Genomic DNA, 21,093 nt, shown 5'->3' on the forward strand with positions numbered 1-21,093 from the left:
ACTTTTCTTCATGTTTCTACACCACTCTAGACCCTTCTTCTCTTCTCTCCCTCACGTGGAGAGTTTTCTTTCTCACCATATCTCACAAAAACTCCATTTTTGACTCATCCAAGCTTGCACACATACAACCACTTGCCTAAAAACTCCTTACAAGAACTTCTTTGGGATCCTTGTGTGAAGTAATTAACATTTCAAGCTTTGAAAAAAATTATTCTCCCTTATATTTCCCTTGGCTAAACCTCTTCCTCCTCTCCATTGATTTGGATTTTTGCAATTGAACTTGGGCTTGAGCTTTGCAAGTAAGGTTAATGGTAATATGGAGGTTTAAATTGGTGATTGAAACAAGAAGTGGAGAATGGGTTTAGAGCTTGTAGGATTGTTAGGGTTTCAAGGAACCAAGGAGTGAAATTGGAGGTTGTGGTATCAATTGAAAGCTTGTTTTGAGGTGAGTTACTTAATAAATTTTGATTTTATAAGTGTGTGGTTAGAGAATGGAATGAATTAGAATTAGAATTTTAAGAAAATATTAGGGAGGAATGGTTGAGTTATGAAATTAAGTTGTTATATAAGTGATTTTGAAACTAATTATACATGTTTAGGTGGATAGAAGCGTAATTATGCATGAATGTTATGAGATTGGGTCAAAAATTCTTATGGCATATATGTGGTATTTTTGGTCAGAGATTTCGATGTGTAACCTGGAATTGAATGATTGTTGGGTTTTTGGATTCTACGCTTAATTCCCTTCAGTCTGGATATAAATTTTGTATGTTTCGGATTAGGAACGAGCTCGTAAAGTGTGTTTGAAGTTGTGAATTTCTGCTGGAAAAACTGGCTATGGGTTCTGGGACAGGGCTCCACTAAAACAGTAATAACTTTCTCTCTGTAACCTGGAATCAAATGATTTTTAATGCTATGGTTAGCTAACGAAATTACGGACGTTTTAGTACCAGTTTCACTAATTTTGGTTCAGTATTGAGGTCTGGAGACAATTTTGAATTATGGGATCAATTATGATTTTGTTAGATTAGTGAGATAATATGAATAATTAGATCATTTTTATGATTATTTGCCGATTGTGCAAGTATGACTATCATGCCATATGAATGGTACATTTGAAACATAATAAATATGAGATAGTAGAATGATTATTTCTGAATTAGGTATCCTTATTAGTGTATTCTAAAATATCTTTTATGTTAATATGTATGTTGATGTTAGTATAAACGTTGGAGGGAAATTAACAACGCAATCGATGCATATATACTTATAGAATTGATTTAAAAGAAAAATTGAAATACAATCTATGAGTAATATGCTCACAGTGAATTATAGAAAGTCACGAAAAAAAAATGGAAATGATGAGAAAAATTGAAATGAGTAATATGCTCATAGAAAAAGAAAGAAAGAAAGAAAAAAATAAAAATGAGAAAATTGATGAATTCTATATCCGTTTCTTTGCCAACGAAGAGATAATGCAGCCTATGAGTAACAAGCTCATAGATATTTTATGAAATTTCCGTTCACCACAACGAAGAGATAATGTGGTATATTTCCGTTCGCCACAACGAAGAGATAATGTGGTATATTTCCGTTCGCCACAACGAAGAGATAATGTGGTATATTTCCGTTCGCCACAACGAAGAGATAATGTGGTATATTCCGTTTGCTACAACGAAGAGATAATGTAGCCTATGACGTACGGGTCATAGTAACGAATATGAAAACTCCGTTTGCTACAACGAAGAGATAATGTAGCCTATGACGTACGGGTCATAGTAACGAATATGAAAACTCCGTTTGCTACAACGAAGAGATAATGTAGCCTATGACGTACGGGTCATAGTAACGAATATGAAAACTCCGTTTGCTACAACGAAGAGATAATGTAGCCTATGACGTACGGGTCATAGTAACGAATATGAAAAACTCCGTTTGCTACAACGAAGAGATAATGTAGCCTATGAGGTACGGCTCATAGTAACGATTGAAATGTATAATTAATGATATGAACTTGTAAGTCAAGAATTATTCGAATAATATTTGAAAGAGAACAAAAGATAAAATTATGGAACCAAGGAAAAATTCTAAGGACCCTCCAACATGAATACTAACATAGCATACGCATATTAACTTGAAAATTATGTTTAGAATGAGTTAACTACGAAGAAATATTTCGGGGGCATTTTACCAATAGTTGGAAATGAGGAATAACGTACTAAATTTATGTAAATTTCTCGATAAGATGGAATCTATATGCATAAAGCCATGTAAAATTCTTATTAAGGTTTAAGTTTAGAGATTTGATGCGATCAAATAGCGTGGATATGATTTGTGACTAAAAATATTTAAATAGTGAAAAGGATTAGAGACTAAGGGATGATAATCAAAATTAGGACTTAAACTTTGATATGATATACTATGAGTCGGTTGATTTATCTTATTTCCTTGAATGATTGTCTTAGTGTTGCCGATGATGTTCTAGATCAAGTAAGAACTTTTGGAATTATTATGGTGTTGATGCCTTTAGTTTAATTTTTTCCTTTGAAGTGTTTTTTTTATGATTTCAAATCGAATTTTTAATCAATATCATTGAGGTTGAAATAGGATTGGAGAACATAGTTAGTATTGATGTATACGTAGCTATTTGGATGTTTATGATGTTTTATTTTGAGTTGTACAAGTAGTATGAAAATAAAAACATTATTTGGAGTTTATGGCCGATAGAACAGTTTTTTTTAACAAGATTTACATCTTGGAAATGTTGAAAATACGAGAGGAAACTCTGTCGAAATTTCAGTGAATATTTTTTTTTATGAAATTCAAATTGGAATTTTTATTTATTTATTATAATTGTCAAGTTTGATTAATAGGCTTGCCGGCTAGAATGATCTAGTTCGTGCGCCTTGGTCACGATGATCGTTTTTGGGTCGTGACAAAGTTGGTATCGAGCAGTCGATTCGTATCGTGCCTTTGGTCAATGGAATTCAATAAGATGTAGTGTGACTATTGGGTTCCAAATATTTATTCCAAATGTCATGTCCGTCGAGTCCGATCAACTCGGACTAGTATATGAGAGTTAGAACAAATGTCCGAGAGATGGATGAAACCTTAACGAGAAGACGCAAGTATAAGGAGTATGATGTAAGGGGTGAAGAAATAAATTAGAGTGGCGCGGCGGAAGCGTGGTGGCCGGTACCTATACGGTTTAAATTAGTCGGTTAGAAAGAATCGATTCGTAACGGACATATGTTGGAATCTAAAGTTGAAAGTTGGTGAAATTATTTGTACTTATTAGCAAGTAAATCCTTAAATTTCGAGGACGAAATTTCTTTAAGAGGGTAGATTGTAATATCCCGCGTAATTTTAAATAAATTTTCGTATCGGTTACATGTCGGAACGGAAATAATTTTCAAAGGATTAATTATTTATTGAGAAATCGACGATATTTGGTAAGTATCTCGTAATATTATTCCAACGGGCTTGAGAAATTAAATGGTTACGAATTAACGGAGGATAATTATGTCTTTTTCACTTGAAGGGTATTTTGGTAATCTTGCCACTCAAGATTTTTAAAAAAAAAATAATAAGGCTAAAGGTCAAATTTTCTACCACTTTTCTTCATGTTTCTACACCACTCTAGACCACTTCTTCTCTTCTCTCCCTCACGTGGAGAGTTTTCTTTCTCACCATATCTCACAAAAACTCCATTTTTGACTCATCCAAGCTTGCACACATACAACCACTTGCCTAAAAACTCCTTACAAGAACTTCTTTGGGATCCTTGTGTGAAGTAATTAACATTTCAAGCTTTGAAAAAATTATTCTCCCTTATATTTCCCTTGGCTAAACCTCTTCCTCCTCTCCATTGATTTGGATTTTTGCAATTGAACTTGGGCTTCGAGCTTTGCAAGTAAGGTTAATGGTAATATGGAGGTTTAAATTGGTGATTGAAACAAGAAGTGGAGAATGGGTTTAGAGCTTGTAGGATTGTTAGGGTTTCAAGGAACCAAGGAGTGAAATTGGAGGTTGTGGTATCAATTGAAAGCTTGTTTTGAGGTGAGTTACTTAATAAATTTTGATTTTATAAGTGTGTGGTTAGAGAATGGAATGAATTAGAATTAGAATTTTAAGAAAATATTAGGGAGGAATGGTTGAGTTATGAAATTAAGTTGTTATATAAGTGATTTTGAAACTAATTATACATGTTTAGGTGGATAGAAGCGTAATTATGCATGAATGTTATGAGATTGGGTCAAAAATTCTTATGGCATATATGTGGTATTTTTGGTCGAGATTTCGATGTGTAACCTGGAATTGAATGATTGTTGGGTTTTTGGATTCTACGCTTAATTCCCTTCAGTCTCGGATATAAATTTTGTATGTTTCGGATTAGGAACGAGCTCGAAAGTGTGTTTGAAGTTGTGAATTTCTGCTGGAAAAACTGGCTATGGGTTCTGGGACAGGCTCCACTAAAACGATAATAACTTTCTCTCTCGTAACCTGGAATCAAATGATTTTTAATGCTATGGTTAGCTAACGAAATTACGGACGTTTTAGTACCAGTTTCACTAATTTTGGTTCAGTATTGAGGTCTGGAGACAATTTTGAATTATGGGATCAATTATGATTTTGTTAGATTAGTGAGATAATATGAATAATTAGATCATTTTTATGATTATTTGCCGATTGTGCAAGTATGACTATCATGCCATATGAATGGTACATTTGAAACATAATAAATATGAGATAGTAGAATGATTATTTCTGAATTAGGTATCCTTATTAGTGTATTCTAAAATATCTTTTATGTTAATATGTATGTTGATGTTAGTATAAACGTTGGAGGGAAATTAACAACGCAATCGATGCATATATACTTATAGAATTGATTTAAAAGAAAAATTGAAATACAATCTATGAGTAATATGCTCACAAGTGAATTATAGAAAGTCACGTAAAAAAAATGGAAATGATGAGAAAAATTGAAATGAGTAATATGCTCATAGAAAAAGAAAGAAAGAAAGAAAAAAATAAAAATGAGAAAATTGATGAATTCTATATCCGTTTGCCGCAACGAAGAGATAATGCAGCCTATGAGTAACAAGCTCATAGATATTTTATGAAATTTCCGTTCACCACAACGAAGAGATAATGTGGTATATTTCCGTTCGCCACAACGAAGAGATAATGTGGTATATTTCCGTTCGCCACAACGAAGAGATAATGTGGTATATTTCCGTTCGCCACAACGAAGAGATAATGTGGTATATTCCGTTTGCTACAACGAAGAGATAATGTAGCCTATGACGTACGGGTCATAGTAACGAATATGAAAACTCCGTTTGCTACAACGAAGAGATAATGTAGCCTATGACGTACGGGTCATAGTAACGAATATGAAAACTCCGTTTGCTACAACGAAGAGATAATGTAGCCTATGACGTACGGGTCATAGTAACGAATATGAAAACTCCGTTTGCTACAACGAAGAGATAATGTAGCCTATGACGTACGGGTCATAGTAACGAATATGAAAACTCCGTTTGCTACAACGAAGAGATAATGTAGCCTATGAGGTACGGCTCATAGTAACGATTGAAATGTATAATTAATGATATGAACTTGTAAGTCAAGAATTATTCGAATAATATTTGAAAGAGAACAAAAGATAAAATTATGGAACCAAGGAAAAATTCTAAGGACCCTCCAACATGAATACTAACATAGCATACGCATATTAACTTGAAAATTATGTTTAGAATGAGTTAACTACGAAGAAATATTTCGGGGGCATTTTACCAATAGTTGGAAATGAGGAATAACGTACTAAATTTATGTAAATTTCTCGATAAGATGGAATCTATATGCATAAAGCCATGTAAAATTCTTATTAAGGTTTAAGTTTAGAGATTTGATGCGATCAAATAGCGTGGATATGATTTGTGACTAAAAATATTTAAATAGTGAAAAGGATTAGAGACTAAGGGATGATAATCAAAATTAGGACTTAAACTTTGATATGATATACTATGAGTCGGTTGATTTATCTTATTTCCTTGAATGATTGTCTTAGTGTTGCGATGATGTTCTAGATCAAGTAAGAACTTTTGGAATTATTATGGTGTTGATGCCTTTAGTTTAATTTTTCCTTTGAAGTGTTTTTTTTTTATGATTTCAAATCGAATTTTTAATCAATATCATTGAGGTTGAAATAGGATTGGAGAACATAGTTAGTATTGATGTATCGTAGCTATTTGGATGTTTATGATGTTTTATTTTGAGTTGTACAAGTAGTATGAAAATAAAAACATTATTTGGAGTTTATGGCCGATAGAACAGTTTTTTTTTAACAAGATTTACATCTTGGAAATGTTGAAAATACGGAGGAAACTCTGTCGAAATTTCGATGAATATTTTTTTTATGAAATTCAAATTGGAATTTTTATTTATTTATTATAATTGTCAAGTTTGATTAATAGGCTTGCCGGCTAGAATGATCTAGTTCGTGCGCCGGTCACGATGATTGTTTTTGGGTCGTGACACCTACCGACCTTTTTTATTATATTTATATATTACATTTAAATTATTCAATATGAAATAAGCGTTTAAATAGGTTTTTCGGCCAATATAGACTTTTGAAAAGGACAAACCCTGTCTTAAAAAACGCCTTAAAATTTTATAGTAGGCCACTTGTTTAAGTTAAAGTCTAGTCTGGCTCGACCTACATTCATCTCTATTCATAACAAGTGAATACTTATTATTTTTTGAGATAAAATGTAAATTTTTTAGCATGATTCTTATAAACAATAAAATTATGTTTTTTCTTATGAAATTTTGAGATAAAACATAAGATTTTAGTATGATTCTCATAAACAATGAAATTATATTTTTTCTTATGAAATTATATTTTCTAAAATATAAAAATCAACAAATAGTTTTTTATTTTATAAAAATAATCATTAATTTACGAGTATACCGTAGAAGGTACGAAAGATACACTGAAACATTCAACAATCAAAACAATTTAAAGTTTAAACCAATAGATCATTATTATATAAACAAATCAATCAAAATAATTAAAACTAATAAAACAATTAAATAAAGTAATCAAATTATTAAGCTAATTACATACCAGACCATACCACAACTTACGCGCAACATGACCCTCATATCGCGTGAGAAGAGACATATCATAAGGTCCTCCATGATACCCCTGTACGGGCTGCTCCACTTCCTGATGCATGAGCTGCTCCACCGCCTGATGTGCGAGCTGCTCCAAATTCTGATGAATGGGTTGCTCTTGCTCCTCTGCCTGATGTACAGGTGGTTGATGATCATGAACCACTTTCTGATATTGTCGTGGTTCATTGCGTCCTACATGCATAGTCCCGCGCTCTCGTCCTTTGGAATGTGCCACTGAAGAAATGGAAAAGAATTAATAAAAAAGAAAAACATTAGCAAATTAAACTAACTAAAAAACAATGCTTAAAAAAATCAAAATTGAAAAGTGGTGCCTTTTATTAACCGGAAAAGGTGCTAATAGGGTTCCGAAAAACAACTATTCACCGGCGCAAGATCTATGAGTCTTCCGTAAACAAACTCTTCATAGATACGTAGATATCAATTTTTCAGATTACAAATCGGAACCGGAAACAATTGCTTGTGTTTTCCGATAATATAAACGGCACACCGGAAATGTTTGATGGTGTTTTCCGGGAGAAATTGAATACTGGTAAACCAGAAGTAATTTTTCAGTGTGTTTATGCAAACTTACTCTCTGTTTTATCTCTGTTGCAACCAGAAAACTTTCAAAATAATTTGAGAGAAAAACGAAAAAAATGGAAAATCTGTGTTTACATACTATGGCAAAAAATTGTATGGGCCCAACAAAACTTGGTTTAATAGCTTTTCTGTAACTATCTGCACCCCCTCTAATTACTAATATCGAAATCCAACGGTGAGGAAGGATACTACAAAATCCAAACAACAGTGAATCGTAGGGTTATAGGCAAAAGGGGATCCATTCTCTCGCGTTTTGTTAAGTCACAAAATGCTGAGAAGAAAACCAACGAAAATCGAAGTGAAAATTGAAGACAAAGAAGAACTTGAAGAAGCTCGCCGTCGCAACACCGCCACGAACACAACAACCACCACCACAACCACAACTGGCGCCGCTTCTCTCCTCCGTCAATTCGATCGCGCCGAAGATTCTTCTTCCAAAGCGAATCGCATTGGTCTCTCCTCCTAAACTCTTCCCAACACGCTCCTTCTCTCTTTCTCCTTCCGATATGGAGGTTGAAGTCAAGCTTCGTCTCGCTAATGCAGATTCTCATCGCCGTGTCACTACTTTGCTTTCTCCTTTCCACGTCATCACTCATCGCCAACATAATCTCTTCTTCGACGGCGCTGGATCGGAATTATCTTCTCGTCGTGCCGTTCTTCGTCTCCGATTCTACGGTGAAGATGAACGGTGTGTTGTTTCGTTGAAAGCAAAGGCGGTTTTGGTTGATGGTGTGAGTCGTGTTGAAGAAGATGAGGAGGATTTGGATCCGAAGATTGGTCGGGATTGCGTTGCTGAACCGGGGAAGTTGGGGTTGGTCGAGTCAAGGATTATGGGGAGGGTGAAGGATGAATTTGGGGTGGTGGGTGAAAATGGGTTTGTGGGTTTGGGAGGTTTTAAGAATGTGAGGAATGTTTATGATTGGAAAGGTTTGAAATTGGAAGTTGATGAAACTCATTTTGATTTTGGAACTTTGTTTGAGATTGAATGTGAGGGTTCCGATCCTGAAGGAGCTAAAAGTATTCTCGAGGAGTTCTTGAAGGAGAATGGAATTGATTATTCTTACTCTGTTGCTTCTAAATTCGCAATTTTTCGAGCTGGGAAATTGCCATAGTGAGTGGATTTTCTATTGTTTTTCAATTGAGTTGAGTTGAATTGAACTAGTGTTTAAGTTATGCATTTGTAATTGATAATTTAAGAATGTAACATTTGATGTTTGTTGTATTGCACTGATCATTCAGCTGGTTTTGAAAGTTACTATGATGTTTTTAGTTTAAGTTTACACATGTTTGATCTTTCATTTCCATTGCTCATTGTCATTTTTAATTGATCTTTTAAGGGTTAGAATATCTCAAGTATCAGTTGATTATCCTGTGAATAAATTGTTGTTTTCATGTTATCAATAGTGGATTTCAAAAAATAGCGGTTTGTTCATGTTCCGTTATACTATTGTTCTACACTATGTTCGCTGTTTGACAACATTGTACTAAATGGCGTATTGTAGAACATTAGTGGTTTGTTAAAATCCTACTAAACCGTAGCGTTATAGAGCTGCTCTTTCACAGCACTGCTTGTCATTGCACAATCTAAGTTGGTGTGCAAATCTTAGGTGGTTGATATTACTAGCCATTGTAGCATATACTTGTAGATAAACAGTTTAGTTTTGTTGTTAAGCTAGTGGACCTTGATAAACTGCTCTTTGCTCTACACAGTTTATGTTGTTTAAGGTTTAAAGGTAGTACACAGTTTGAGATGAATCACTTGTTAGTGTTGGATTAAGAATAACAATTTGTCTCAAGTTTCTCAACCGTGATTAGTTAGTTAGTTAGTTTCTCCAGTCTCAATTTCTCAAGTATATCTCAGGCTCTTAACTGTAGACTGTTTGAACTTGATCATCCCCAAACCAAATGCGATTATGTTTTGATTTTGATGACGGGATCGCATGAGAGTTGAGAATAGATAAGTGGCTCATCAGTTTATTTTTCAATTTATCTTGTGGTCTGTTGTTACTTGGTCTAATGACACTGTAAGTGAACATAAAGTAGAGATATCTAAATCTGATTGTGTAAAAGAAGAGAACTGTGTTCAGCATGGAAAGAAAAATGATATGCATTATGCGCTCCTTTCAAATGTCTATGTGACTAGTTCTAGTTGAGGTTAGATAAGGCAGATTAATAACAATCAGAAGCCACAAGTCAGTATGAAATCTTGAACAACGATTATTTGATGGTTTTTCCTAAATATTTTCGAATTTTTGTTAGCTATTCCCTTTCCATTTTTCATTTCAACCCACTTTAAGTTGTTAACCAAACTATTTTTCTTTTAATCCACTTTCTGTTGTTAATCAAACTGTTTTTCATTCAATCCATTTCCACTTTCTGTTGTTAATCAAACTGTTTTTCATTCAATCCATTTTCCTCACGAAAACCACCTATGCATGTTTCCACCATCTTTTACTCAATATTTACTACTCCTTTCTCAATATAAATAGCTTTTGAGCTTCATCCTTCTGTAGTTTTGCATTTTGCATGTCTCTTTTATTTAGACTCCTCCTTCAGCCTTCCAACAATTTTCTTAAATCTTGGCGTACATATTTAAGAACTTATTAAGTCAAGTTAGAACCTTTTCCCTGAACATTTTTCACTATCATAACAAGATTATGCATCATCTACTATCTGATTAAATACTCCAAGTGCGTTCTTTTCGATTATCCTAGCCACTAAATTCTATTGAAAAGATTTTTCCTTATTTTTGATGTTTCATGTGCAGCATAATTTTAGTTTGATATAGAAAGAAAATGTTTTTTTTTCCTTCAATGAATCTTGGTTTACTGTGTCATAATAATCTTGGTATACCTCTTATAATTCAGCTACAAGCTAACCCCAGCGTATGATAATATATTTTTTAACTTACACTTGTATTTGAACTTGTAATTGAAACATAATGTGACATGTTGGTCTGCTTGATTTGTAGGTTATTGTCTATTAACATGCCAACTGCTTTGCAATGCCTACAGAGAACCGTTTATATTTCTTTTTTCTATTTCCTAATAAAAACCATTGATATTTTTCATCGTACTGGGAAAAACCATTTATGCATGTGTATGTCCGAAAATGGGGATTACATATATTGAGTTGTGTTGGATATGGATGCTACGTTAGGAGTGTTTGGAAAAGACGCTTAGAAAACTGAAAACCATTTTAATACAAAGATTGTGGTTCATGCTTGAGTCTCTTAATCAAGGGTTTGATTATTGACCGATGTGTATGAAACAAAAGCATATTTCGAAAGATGTCAATCCATTAAATGAATCTCAATTACTTTGATTAATTAACAGGTATATATCATTGGCTAAAAATATGCAGATTCGGTAACCTTGATTGTGTTTTTTGTTCCATTTCAACGTTTAGAGGCGTTGACACCCCTCCAAGGACCAACTGATTCTCGTTTTTCATTGCTTTCTCCAGAACGCTTGTGCATATCTTTTTCCGTTTCTACTAGAGTTACGCTACACACCACCCTCCTATACTAGCAATCTCTTCGAGAACCACTGAAAAAGCACATACGCATCTTGCACGGGGCCTCTGTTTCCACTCTTCTTCGTCATCCAGATCTCAATGGTCGTGCAGAGATGAGTAAACAACCTTCTTTGCATCAAAAATTTCCTCTGTGACAATGCTCCTTCTTAGATTCTCACATACCCTTCAGTACCGCCCTGCCTCTTTCCCCTCAAGCAATTTGTTCCATCTCTTCAACGTTTGTATTATCAATGCTTTAAACCTTGGATTTGACACCTCTATCTTTACTGTTTTGTTGATTGACTCAAAATATTGAGTGATTCATAAATTCACCCATGCTATAATTCCTCCAAACATTGAGTTAAGCACCGAAATTTTTATCTCTTAAAGTTCTAAACCAAAATCATGTCAATTTCACATTTTCCATAGGCCTGCTTTCAATAACTTTAAAGAATTTGCAATCCCTAACACATCAATCAAATTAGTCCTAACACAAAAATAAAAAAAGGATCCTCAATTAAGTTAAATCCTTAAAGAACATGACATGACACATTAAATGAAGATGTGATAGGTCATGTGGATTCCACGTCACTATCACGTCTCCAATGATTGGAGATGAAATTGCGTATTACCAGTATAATTTATTATGTAAAAAGTTAGGAGCTACTTTCCCAAAATTTTTACCCAACCAACATCTAATAGAAAGTCACGTCAAGTGATGATGAAGAAAGGAAGAAAAAAAGTGATGTGAATATGTAATACTTTCTTTTCTATAGATGTGGCAGTGATGTTGAGTCCACATCAATTGCCAAATATTCATTTAACATGTCACATCATACACTCTAATGATTAAACTTGACATATGACTTGATATGATATAACTTATGAGACAAAATTACTAATTTGTAAATGTTTTAATTTAACCGATGGCTATAATTTATGGAAGAATTACATACGAACTCTGAAAAATGGTAGAAACACTCTTCACATTACATTACACACCTTAATATGAAGGATATCCCCATTAGTAAGAGATCTTAATATCAACTTGTCCCTAATTTTTTGAGAGGGGTTTGTAAGGGATGAGAGAATGTGTGCGTATACCAAATTGATCTGGAGAGTGAGAAAAGGAACTATAGTTAATTTTTGGAGAGATCATTGACTACAAAATTGTGGAAGGTTGAAGGAATGTGCTCTAGGTGAAATATCTTTGGTCGAATATGTGACTTACTTAAAAACTTTGTCTTAAACACCAGGGGTTGGGATCTAAATAGGATAATGTCCCTTGGCAACCACGTTATTGAAAATATAGAGACACGCCTACTTCCAAATGCTAACAAAGAGGATTGCAATATTGCTTGGAATAAAACTACTAATGGGATTTTTGCTTCTGCTTCAGCTTATGAGTACAAACGAGTCTTACTCAACCAGATCCTTTGTTCAAAATAAATTTGGCGCTGGAGAGGATTGAGCTAATGCTCTGGAAGATTGGTAGAGGCATATTGATGACAAATTATGCTAGAAAGAAGTGTGGCATGACTGCTGATGAGATTTATCCCGTCTGGAAGTGATCTGCTTAAAATGGTCTCCATGTGTTTTGGGACTGCAGGAATGTAAAACTTGTTTTGTTGCATTTTGATATATTTAAAACATGATATATTTTCCTCTTAAATGATAGCAAATATTGGCTTGCTCAAAACCTGGTGAACATTGAGTTTGATATGTTTTATGGTCCTAGGCATCAAAACTTGTTTGGTTGGAATTTACATGTTACAGATTAGTTAAGGAATGATGTAGTGACTAGTGACTACCCTCATCCCCCGTCAAGGTTTACAGAGTAGTTTTTCACCTTATGCATCATCGTATGTCAAACGTCCGATGAAATAACAATTAAATAACTAAACGGCTGATGGGAGAGATTTCTCTTGAGCTTAATTAAAAGGGTCAACTCGTCATGATTCATTCAAAAACAATAACTCTTTATAGAGAGTAAGAACCAAACTAATGAGTCAATTAAATCAGTTTGATTTTTTCACATGCTTGGGTCCAAACCAAACATGGTAACATTTATTAGTCCATATATTAATTTGACATAATTCAAAATGGAGGAGCTAATATCCAATATAAACCATATTTTAATTTCACATCGACCGGTCCATAAATGTTGTGTTTAACATGATTGATTTTATCATTTAAAAAAGTTAACGTTGTAGTTTATTACTCGTTTGTCTTTCATTCCTCTTTAATTTTTATTTTCAATATGAATATGAATGTGAGACCACATTCTTTAAAACAAAAATCCAAACCATGATATTTTCACTAACTTAGTAATTATTTTTTTTAAAATGTTTTTTTTGACAAGAATTAAAATGTTGTAATTTATATTTTTCAATCATTAGATATTATTTTACACAAATAAACCATGTTTTAATTAGTTAGCAAATATTTTGTCCATAAAACCAAACTCAACAAACGGTTAAACCGATGTTGAGATTGTAACTTTCCCGCGGGGATTTTAATTACTTTCTTCCATTAGTGTTGACCAAATATCCAAAGCTCGTGAGTCGTGACAACGCTACCGCCGCCTCTTTTCTCCTCCGTCAGTTTGATCGCTCCGAAATGGAAGTTGAAGTAAAGCTACGTCTCGCAAACGCCGAAGCTCATCGCCAAGTCACCACTTTGCTCTCTCCCTTCCACGTCATCACCCATCACCAACACAACCACTTCTTCGACGGTGCCGCCTCTGAACTCTCTTCTCGCCGAGCCACACTCCGTTTCCGATTCTACAACAACGATGAACGGTGTGTCGTTTCGCTTAAAGCAAAAGGGGTTTTGGTCAACGGTGTGCGCCGTGTAGAGGAAGACGAGGAAGATTTGGATCCGAAGATTGGTCGAGATTGCGTTGATGAACCGGGGAAGTTGGGTTTTGTGGAGTCGAGGATTATGAAGAGGGTGAAGGAGGAGTTTGGAGTGGTGGGTAAAAATGGGTTTGTGTGTTTGGGGGATTTTAAGAATGTGAGGAATGTTTATGATTGGAAAGGTTTGAAATTGGAAGTTGATGAAACTTGTTTTCATTTTGGGACTTTGTTTGAGATTGAATGTGAGAGTTCTGATCCTGAAGAAGCTAAACGTATTCTGGAGGTGTTCTTGAAGGAGAGTGAAATTGATTATTCATACTCAGTTGCTTCTAAATTCTCAATTTTTCGATCTGGGAAATTGCCATAGTGTTAATTTTCTATTGTTTTTGAATTGGTTTATACGTTATGCTTTTGAAGTTGATAATGTAAGAATGTAAGATCTTCTATTTGTTGTGTTGCAAGTTACTATTCATCTCATGTTCTTACTTATTTTGTTTACACATGTTTGATATTTTGTTTCTATTGCCCGTTGTCATTTGATTGATCTTTGCAAAGTTTGTAACTTGGTATAGTTTCTCAAATACCAGCTGAATCATCCTGTGAATGAATTGTTGTTATCAGTGTTTTCAATCACAGATCGCAAAAACCAGACGTTTAAATTTTGACAACGCTTTGTACTCGTGTTGCAAAACAATAGCAGTTTGTTCAAATTACGCTACACTATAGCGCCGTTCTTTGACAATACCAGTTGTTAATTTACTTACTAAGATCGCAAATCTTAGGTGAATGATATATTTTTTTTGAAGAAAAATCTTAGGTGAATGATATTAATAACCATTGTAGCATTGTTGCTGCAATGCATAATTTTAGACAAATAGTTTCATTTCATCTTTAAGCTGGTAAACTGCTTCATATAGTTTATGTTGTTTGAGGTTTAAAGGCATGAACGATTTGAGATGAATCACTTGTTATTGTTGTTTAAGAATAATGGGACTGCTTGACTTAGGATTAGATAGTTTAACTTCTCCATGTGGCCAAAGAAAGGGTTTATAACTTAGCAGTATAGTGTTTGAACCTGATCATCACCAAACCTAATGTGATTTTTTATTTTATTTTTGATGATGGGATCACATGAGAGTTAAGAATGGATATAGGGTTTAGGAGAAGAAGCTCATCAGTTATTTTTCATGTGGTCTGATTCTTATTCTAAGGACACTGTAAATGTCACAAGTAGGGAGTTCTTAATCTGATAGTGTAAAAGAAGAGAATTGTATTTGGCATGGAAAGAGAAATGATTTGCGCTTCCTTCAAAAAAAAAAAAAAAGAAATGATTTGCGCTCTTTTCAAATGTCTAAAATATATGTGACTAGTTGTAGCTGTATTTGAACAAGGATGGATTAGTGAAAGAACTTGTTTTCCCCCTTCAATGAATTTTGCTTTACCTCTCCTAATTCATCCCTATTCAATTACAAGCTAACCCCTGTAGTCGTACTTGTAACTAAAACATATCTGATCAGTTGATAATTACAGATGGAACAAACAATCCGTCAAAATAATACTAGTAGGTTTGTTTCGTAAGACATATAAGCTATAAAAAGCATGATCATAATTATATATATCTTTTTTTTTTTGAGAGACTTTTTATATATCTATCTATATATCTATATATATTATATAAATTTGAGGGTTTTCCTCAAATGTATATATAATATATATATGGTAATGAAAACCTTAAATTATTCTTATGACACGTGTCACCAAAGACTAAACCAAGCATTCTCATGCATTTGATATTTATTGCTATTGTTTTATGTTTATTCTTTTATGAAACTATTCTAAACTAGCATGGAAACCCGTGCCAAGCACGGGCTAGAATTCCTTCAAACTTAAGAGATAATATTGCGATGTAGCAAAAGTCGGTTAAAGTTCAACATTAGATGAAAGAGTACGGAGTTGAACATCAAAAGAGTGAAAAACTCATACTTAAGCCTTAAATTTTTGGATGAAACTGTAGTCTCATTTTCACCGTGTGGTTGCCCTTTCTCCGATGAGCTGATCCAAATTATTGTGTGCTCCTCCGTAAAGTTCAAGCGTGGTATGATATCATGGTTCAACGTTGTAGGGGAGCGGGAGTGTTCTAGGTGGTGAATCACGAACACGGAGAGTCCGTGACTTAATGGAGAGATGTTAATGTGTTAAGTGTAAGTTAAAATTTCACATTGTATGCAAGAGTAGATGTGACCAACAAATAAATAATATGCTCCATGCCGTAATACCTTGAGACATTGGATGAAGGTGTGATGTTAAGCTCACTCGTGTGATTGCTCTTAACCTAATGTGATCATACAACTCAATTTTGACTCTCACGAAGTTCCAACGTTGTGATATTTTTATTTGTTAGTTTTTGAATGTCGTTTTGTTTAATTTTTATCTTAAATGTCAAAAAATTATTCAACCTTTGTTATATCTGATTCATTCACTTTTGATCTTTGGTAAGATCTGCGACAATAGTAAAATGTAGATGTGTTTTGTTGAGATAAAAAATACATACATGTTTATTAGAAATTTTAAATTGTTGTGGCATTTTTTTAATGAGGCTAATATTTTGGTAAGATAATTACATATTAATTCTTATCTCCTTCAATAAATGTATAATATTACCAATAACTCATTATATACTTTATTATCTTAGAGAAAAACAATCACTCCTTACTTGTTTCTCTTTTCATTTCTCTCGTGTTCAAATTCCTTTTTCGTCTTCTTTATTTTTCTAATATACTTTCTCATGAAAGAAAGGAACAAAAACATTTCCCTATAAAACCACTACCAACCCATATTTTTTAACATGTTATGCCTCTGATCTTATTTGGCTCTCTCACCGGATCGAAATACGGACTCGTCTCACACATAATAGAGATATGTTTATGTGTCATGTGTGAGTTAAACTTCTACCTTGGAAGCAAAAGTATATATTGAGAAACATGAATGTGAGATGACCAATACCAATATACATAATGTCTTTCAGTGTTTTATATGAAGATGTGGTGTCAATCTCATTTTTGGGGTTTCTATTAGTCAAATGTGATGATCAATCCATTATAAGCTCGCTCAAAACTCCAAACACTATGATGAACTATTTTTTTTAGTTTTTTGATGTCATTGGTTTAATTTTATTATATTAAATATAAGTTTTTAGATGTTCACTCTCATGAAAGAAAAAAAAAATCCAATCTCTACTATTTTAAATACCTTCACTTTTGGTCTTTGGTGGGATCTAGTAATAGAAAAATGTAGACGTGTTATGTTAAGTTAACAAATCACATACTTATCTCCCTCAAAAAAAAATCACATGTTTATCGTACATTTAAAATTGATGTAATATTTTTTAATTGATTATATCTTTTGGGTGAAATAATTACTAATAAATCTTCAACTATATCATAAAATTACCAAGTAACCCGCTATATTCCTAACACGTCAATGAATAAAACACACTACTTTTTTCCTTTATCATTTCTATTATCTTTAAATATATTTTTTATATTCTTTCTTTTTCTAATTTCCTTTCTCTTTTTTATGAAAGATGATCATAAACCTACGTCCATCAAAACACTATCAACCCATATTTTTTACCATGTTGTGCCTCTGTTGACCTTATTTGGCTATGTCACCGGTACCTCATGCGCAAGAGTCTCACACTTATGGGAGATATGTTAAAGTGCCAATTGTGACTTAAAATTCCACAATATATGCAAGTACGTAGATCTTTAAAAACATATAAGTGAGATGACCAATATACATAATATTTTAAGGTTTTGGGCGATGATGTGGTGTCAATCTCGGTTTTGTGCTTTGTGATGATCTACCTCATTGTAGGTGGCCATGAAACTCTAAACATTTTGATGAATTATTTTGTTAGTTTTTTCAACGTTGTTTGTATAATTTTTATATTAAATTGAAGTTTTTTGATGTTGTTCGCTTGCATGCAATATTTCATAATATCAATCTCTATTATTTTAACTTCCTTCGCCTTTGGTCTTCGTTGGGATTTCACGATAGAAAAACGTTGATGTGTTATGTTGAGTTGTCAAAATACATGTTTATTGAACATCTTTAAATGTTGTGGCGTATTTTTAATTGAGTTTAATTTTTTGGTAAATTGATTACCCAAACATCTCAAACTCCTTCAATAGACCGATAAAATTACTATCAAATCACTCTATTTGTTATAACCTCATGGACAAAACACACAATTCTTATTTTTATTTTTTTACCACTATCACATCTCTTAATCTCAAATTTATTTTTCATGATCTTCTTTCTTTTTCTAATTTTTTTATCTCTATTCTCATGAAAGATAGGAACATAAACCCCAATCCATTAAATTACATCAATCCACCTTTTTGACCATGTTGTGCCTCAATTTGACCTTATTTGACTATGTAGTATGTCACATAATTAAGGACACAAAGTCGCACATTGGGGAGAGAGAGAGAGAGAGAGAGAGATGTTAATGTGTTTGATATGAGTTAAAATTTTACAATAGATGGAAGAGTAGATGATGAATAACATATAAGTGAAATGACTCATATACATTTATCTAAAGATTTTGGATAAAAATGTGGTGCCAATCTCATTTGTGTGATTTCTTTTAGTGTGATGTTGAATATAGTTCAATGTAAGCTTCATAGGAAGTCCCAAAGCATTACAATGATTTGTTTTTGTTAATTTTTAGGTGTCATTTGTGTTAATTTTATCATCTTACATTTTAAACTTTTGATGTCATTCACTTTGATGGAATTATTTTTTGGTGAAAGCAATATTTAACATTCCTTCACTTTTGGTCTTTGGATGATCTAAAAAGGAAATATGTAGATGTGTTATGATGAGTTGACAAAATACACATTTATTAGACATTTTAAATTTATGTGACATTTTTTAATGATTCTAATATTAGGTAGAAAAATTACCTAATAATTTATAACTTCATCAACAAACTCATAAATTATCAAAAACTCGTTATTTTCCCTTACCATTTCTCTCATGTTTAAATTTCGTTTTCATCTTCTTTCCTTTTCTATTTTACTTACGCTCTTCTCATGAAAGAAATGGGTAAAAACGCCCCTCTATAAAAGTGCCACCAACCCATCTTTTTTACAGGTTGTGTCTCCAATCTTATTTGGATATTTCGTCAAATCATAGACACCAAGATTCTCACCCTTAGAGAGAAGAAGTTAATGTGACATGTGTGAGTTAACCTTTTACATTTGATGCAAGAGTAAATATTGAGAAACACATAAATGAGATGTCCAATATACCTAATGTCTTAAGGTTTTGAATGAAGATGTGGTGTTAATCTCATTTGTGGGGTTTCTCTTAGACAAATGTAATGATCCAACTCATTGTAGGCTTCCTCATAACTCTGAACTTTATGATGTATTGATTGCAGAGATATTCATTATCATTTCTCTCATGTTCATTTTTTTTATCATCTTTCATTTCCTAATTTACTTTCTCTTTTCTCATGAAAGAAATGAGCATAAACCTTCATCCATTAAATCACACTAAGTGGTGCTAATGTGTCATATGTGAGTTAAAGTTTCACAATGAATGCATCGGTAGATGAGGAGAAACATATAAATGAGATGATCCATATATCTAATGTCTTAAGGATTTTGACGAAGATGCAGTGTTAATTAATGTGGTTGTTCTTAACCTAATGTGATTATACAACTTAGTTCATGCTAGCTCTTTTCTTGGATTCAATTTATGTCCCTAAATTTTTATCGATTAGGTTTACGTCTCCTAGTTTTTTTTTTTTTGTTTTTCTCCATAAATTTTTATCTTAAGAAAACTTATTGGAAAAGATCCTTAAAATATCAATTATTTTCTATTTTTAATTTAAAAAATGTCTAGAATACTATTTAAAATGAAAGACATAAGATTTTGTTGATCATCATAGGTTAAATGTTATATATTTAATGTATTTAATTAAGAAAAAATATATCCTATTAAACAAATGCTTTTTATTGGCAAATTTTAATAATTAGTTGTTAGATTAATTTTTCTTTCTTTCTCAAAAAAAAATTAATTTTCTTCTTCTTCATCTCGAGTTTGTACCAAGAACCTCTAACATCATCGAAAAACACAATGAAAGAAAACCAATAAATACATTCAATTAGACAATTGATATTTCATTAAATGCTAAGATGATTTTGCATCTTTCGTAGAAAAATAAAATGATACTCTTTATAGCATTATAATTAAATCAACTATATAATACGACATATTTTTAGGATCCTTTTTTTTTATCAAAACAAATTGACCGTAAATAATTTGAATTAATTCAATTTTAGAAGCAATTCAAAGGTCCTTGCAATGACATACACTCATACTCTCACCCGATGTTTATTTCTATTTTTCGTGTATAAGTAATTTTCAAAGTATCATCGGAGGCCGGATCACGGTAGAGTCTAGTTTAGGGTCTCATTATTCGTTGTATTTTTAAAGGTGTCTTTTATGTAAATGTAAATATTTTGTAAATCTTTCTTCTAAATAAAGTTATTCAAAGTCATTTATATGAAATTTTAAGTTGAAATCTTAAAGTAAAACTCCATTTGAGTTGAAAAAGTTTTAAATTCTTAATACTCAAATTGGAATGTTACACATACTCATTATGTTATCTCATATACTCGTACTCAATGGTCCTTGCATTTTAGAAGCAATTCAATGGTTCTTGTAATGACATCAATGATACGTTTCATATTTGAGAAACGAAAAAAATGAAAATGAAAGCCCAAGAAAAAAAAATGTCACGTCACCATGCTAGTTGAAAGTTGAGCGAGAAAAACATTTAAGATTTTGCATGTTAGAAAGTTATATTTGTTGTACCTATATATATATATATTTGACTTACTTGTTAACAAATACGTGT

The 21,093-nt window shown here is 32.8% G+C and overlaps 1 protein-coding gene, 2 long non-coding RNA genes and 1 pseudogene across 4 annotated transcripts; all 4 read left to right on the forward strand.

Annotated features, from left to right (window-relative positions):
* Positions 1 to 1,159, forward strand: LOC146902343 (uncharacterized). The gene is made up of 2 exons (XR_015021037.1): positions 1 to 445; positions 682 to 1,159. It is a non-coding gene; the product is annotated as an uncharacterized LOC146902343 (long non-coding RNA).
* Positions 1,160 to 1,639: 480 nt separating this feature from the next.
* On the forward strand, positions 1,640 to 2,066 carry LOC146902344 (uncharacterized). The gene is made up of 2 exons (XR_015021038.1): positions 1,640 to 1,766; positions 1,969 to 2,066. It is a non-coding gene; the product is annotated as an uncharacterized LOC146902344 (long non-coding RNA).
* Positions 2,067 to 8,035: 5,969 nt separating this feature from the next.
* LOC146902345 (triphosphate tunnel metalloenzyme 3 pseudogene) lies at positions 8,036 to 9,060 on the forward strand (annotated as a pseudogene). The gene has a single exon (XR_015021036.1). The product of XR_015021036.1 is annotated as a triphosphate tunnel metalloenzyme 3 pseudogene (transcript).
* A 4,729-nt stretch (positions 9,061 to 13,789) lies between these two features.
* Positions 13,790 to 14,681, forward strand: LOC146902346 (triphosphate tunnel metalloenzyme 3-like). The gene has a single exon (XM_085731264.1). It carries the CDS (start codon positions 13,921 to 13,923, stop codon positions 14,524 to 14,526), a length of 606 nt encoding a protein of 201 aa, XP_085587390.1. The 5' UTR covers positions 13,790 to 13,920; the 3' UTR covers positions 14,527 to 14,681.
* Positions 14,682 to 21,093: the final 6,412 nt, after the last annotated feature.

The sequence above is a fragment of the Medicago sativa genome, chromosome 8 (genome assembly GCF_051527215.1).
Source record: "Medicago sativa cultivar Bolivia chromosome 8, Bolivia_mono, whole genome shotgun sequence".
Classification (NCBI taxonomy): Eukaryota; Viridiplantae; Streptophyta; class Magnoliopsida; order Fabales; family Fabaceae; genus Medicago; species Medicago sativa.